This window comes from Lucilia sericata, unplaced genomic scaffold, assembly GCF_015586225.1.
Source record: "Lucilia sericata isolate MDLA Ls3-8-SP2 unplaced genomic scaffold, ASM1558622v1 Contig000172F_arrow, whole genome shotgun sequence".
NCBI classification, from domain to species: domain Eukaryota; kingdom Metazoa; phylum Arthropoda; class Insecta; order Diptera; family Calliphoridae; genus Lucilia; species Lucilia sericata.
This window is the reverse complement of record NW_023994201.1, coordinates 414,931-418,770: the sequence shown is the minus strand read 5'-3', so window position 1 is coordinate 418,770 and position 3,840 is coordinate 414,931. Positions and strand designations below refer to the sequence as shown.

The 3,840-nt window shown below is 30.9% G+C and overlaps 1 protein-coding gene across 1 annotated transcript; it reads left to right on the top strand.

Annotated features, from left to right (window-relative positions):
- Nucleotides 1-1,303: 1,303 nt before the first annotated feature.
- On the top strand, nt 1,304-2,527 carry LOC119601535 (dehydrodolichyl diphosphate synthase complex subunit DHDDS). The gene is made up of 2 exons (XM_037952502.1): nt 1,304-2,080; nt 2,140-2,527. Exons 1-2 carry the CDS (start codon nt 1,427-1,429, stop codon nt 2,389-2,391), a joined length of 906 nt encoding a protein of 301 aa, XP_037808430.1. The 5' UTR covers nt 1,304-1,426; the 3' UTR covers nt 2,392-2,527.
- Nucleotides 2,528-3,840: the final 1,313 nt, after the last annotated feature.

Below are 3,840 nucleotides of genomic sequence, written 5' to 3'. Positions count from 1 at the left end.
TATTTCTCTTTGTCAAACTTTCGTTATTGCCAACCACGAGTAAAGCTGTTGCCAACTATTTTCCAAGTTGAAGAGTTGCATTCATATTGAAAACCGAAAGTATGTTAGCACTGTTTTAAAATTTGTCTCCACAGTTTATCACTTAATTTATTTTGACTCCTCAGAGGCCTGCGGTGATTCGGCTTAAAGACGACGACAACAATTTCTCGGCTTAAGAGGACTTACAAATTTTTATAACTTGCTTAAAGCGATTTTGCAAAACATTAAATTGGCTGTCAAGAGAAAAACAAAGAAAAATTAAAATGTCGACAAAATTTTAATAAATTGGAAAACATGAACGAAAAGTTAATTTAAAAGAGAAGGTAATGTAATATTGAAATATCTATTTTTTATTCTAAATGAAATTCTAGTAAGTTTTCCATATTTCCTTCCAATTGTTCATATCAAACACAATTTGGAGAAATATTAGAAAAAAACCTTCCTTAATGTCAAAAATACCAAGTGTAAATGGGGTATAACTATGTCCGTCACTAGAAAAAGAAAACATTTTAATTATTTTTTTAATATCGACTTTTCCGACTTATCGATTTCTATTTATAAGACTACCCTTCGTGAGTCTTACTGAAGAACATTTAGAGAATAACGGGCGGACTTTCAATGGAGGGCTTGGCACTTCCCATATGAATTAAATACAAAATTTTGTATTCTGGGAAACTATTAGATTATTAAAATTTTTCATAGATTGAATTTAAATCTTAATTAACGTTCGGAATAATTGGCGATATTGAAATAATTTGCGTGGAATCTCCCATATGTAACAAATTGTATATCTGGTAAACCATTGTAGTTAGAATCATCAAATTCGTTAAGTCGGTTTCTTATTTATATTGCTTTTAGGGTAGCACAGCACTCTGGGTATAGCTAGTAAATAAACAAATAAAATATCTTTGTTTTTACGTTATTGATCATTTTCTTAATGCAACATTTTTTAGAAACTGACTTTCTGCAAGATGTTTTATATGGAGGATAGGGTTAAATATCGGCAGATCCTCGTAAAACTTGGAGAAAGGATTTGTTTTTAATTTTTAAGAATTTTTTATTCATTCCTGCATAATTTCTCACACAACTTTTGAGCTTGCTCTGTTTTGTTGTTATAAACAATATATTTGCTTCCAAAATCCCACTTTCTGATCTCTCGGATTCCGTTTTTATTTAAAATCGTTGAAAATTTAAAAACTAAACATAATTGAAAACTTAGCCGGCTTACAGTCGATTTTAAGCCGCCGCCGACATATTTCGCCGCCGCCGTTAATATTTGTCGACGCAGGTCTCTGTCATCCATCACACGACTAAAGTTTATATTTTTGCAGGAAAATATGTAAAATAGACTGAAATTTAAAAAAATTGAATTTTGTTTTGTTTAATCATGTCGTGGGTATCAGATTATAAATATTCCTGGGTGGAAACATTAGCAATGAATGTCATCAAGGCTGGAGGTCATTTACCTTACCATATTGCCTTTGTAATGGATGGCAACCGCCGTTATGCCAATTCTCAACATATTCGGAAAATAGATGGTCATTCAAAGGGCTTTGATAAACTGGCAGACTGCTTAAGATGGTGTTTGGATATGGGAATTCGAGAAGTTACAACTTTCGCATTTAGCATTGAGAATTATAAAAGATCTGAAGAAGAAGTCAACGGTTTGTTAGATTTGGCCCGAGAGAAATTTTCAAAACTTTTAGAAGAGTCTTCTAAATTACAAGAGCATGGAGTCCGGATTAGAGTTGTTGGTAACTTAACCCTTTTACCGGTAGACCTACAGAAACTAATAGCCAAAGCAATGCTTTTAACTGAGAACAATAACAAACTTTTCCTAAATGTGGCATTTTCATATACCTCACGAGACGAGATAACGCAAGCAGTAGAATCTGTTTTAATGCATGGCGATAACTTAGAAGTTAATAATATAAGTGAACGGCTTTTAGACGAATGTCTTTATACACGTCATTCTCCATCACCAGATTTACTTTTTCGAACCTCAGGTGAGACTCGAATTAGCGATTTTTTGATGTGGCAGGTAAATTTCAAAAAAATATAGTACCTATTGTATTTTTATTAATAATGTTACAATTTTAGCTTAATTCAACAGTTTTATATTTTACAAAAATACTTTGGCCCCAAATTACAATCTGGAATTTTCTAACTGGTGTATTTTCCTATCAACGTGCTGCATTGCGATTAGAGCATTACAAAAGACATGAACGTTTAGAACGTGCTCAAGTTGCAAAGAATTCAAGTTTTTACAGTGACAGTGTTCAAGACTTTCTTCAGCGTTTGGACATGTTTAGGAAAAATATTCTTTTGCAATTGTGGTCTTCAAGTCAATAGCTTTATTAAAACAAATTAAGAAATAAAGTGTTCATTGTTATGTATATCCGTACATATTGTTTGGATTACGAGTTTAAAATAAATGATTTCACTGGTTTGCTCCTGAAGGGTCATAACTACTGTTCAGCGTCAATTACAGCGGATGGTTTTGTTTAGTTTTATGTGATGTTTTTTAAAAAAGAAAACGTTTAAGGTAAATAAAATTTCCTGAGTATTAAAAACTATGAAATAAATGAATACAACAATACAATTTTAATAAAAACATTAATATATGTACATTAGGGGCGCCCAAAAAATATGAATTTTGTTTGGATGGGTAACATTTTGTTTGGAAATTTGTGTCTAAAACTAACTGGTGTAAAATTTTAGCCAAATCGGATAACTGGAACTCGTGGCGGAAATCGATTGAATGTTTTAAAATTGTCTTATTTTAAAGTAGAAATTGATAACCGATTATGGCCAATAGGCTATGTTTACTTTGGAAATTAAAAAATTTAATGTTTATACCTTACACCACCATAGTGGGTAGTGTATTTTACGTTTAGCCCTATTCACCTAGCCCCCATACATCGGAATATTCCTCATATGACTTTGTTAAATATGTATTTGTCTTTACCAAATTTGACTCGTCTAAGATTTATAAGAGTCAAAATCATACTACTAATTTTCGTAATGGTGGGTCTATAATCGACCATAGTCCCCATCCAAAATCACCATCCGGAAAAGATTTTAATGTCCATAATTGACTTATATATGTATATAAATATACCTTCGAAAATCGGCATCAATCCGTTTTATATCAACATAAATTTATTTATAGTTTTCTTACTTGTTTGGATTGCAAAAATACATTTTTCTATTGTGTTTTTGCCAACTGATTTGTAAAATCTTCAAAATTTATAATGGAGTTTAAGTCATGCCCTTAAAAAACAGTTGTTGTCCCGCTAAGTGCTCCAATGTACGATAGTCCGCCCCAATAGAATTGTTTCTTGGGCTGTAAAACTATGTCATGCAAAAAAGAAAAATGGCTAATATGATTAAATTAACAGGTGTCGCGGATCTGAAATTTTAAAGTGCAAATTTGAAAATGAAATTTTTAGTATATAATGTAACCATGTTCTCAGCTATGACGTTATGAAGGCGTTTTTCTTTAGGTTTTTTGCATATGATATTTTTGTTAATAGGAAAGCAATAAGAAAACTTAAAAAAATACTAAAATTTAATTGTTTATGATCAAAAACTATTTAATTTATATACAGTCGTTTTATTAAATTAGTTTTAATAATTATCTGAATTATACACTAGAAATGTATAAAAAGATGAAACAGCGATTTCCTATTAACAAAAATATCATATGCAAAAAACCTAAAAAAAAAACGCCTTCATAACGTATAATGTACATTATACAGAATTTTACATTGCAAAATTTTGATTTCAAGAAGCTATTAC

Coding starts and splice junctions, on each gene's coding strand:
- LOC119601535 (XM_037952502.1), top strand. CDS start 1,427: ATGTCGTGGGTATCAGATTATAAATATTCCTGGGTGGAAACATTAGCA. Junction 2,081..2,139: donor GCGATTTTTTGATGTGGCAG/GTAAATTTCAAA, acceptor TTACAATTTTAG/CTTAATTCAACAGTTTTATA.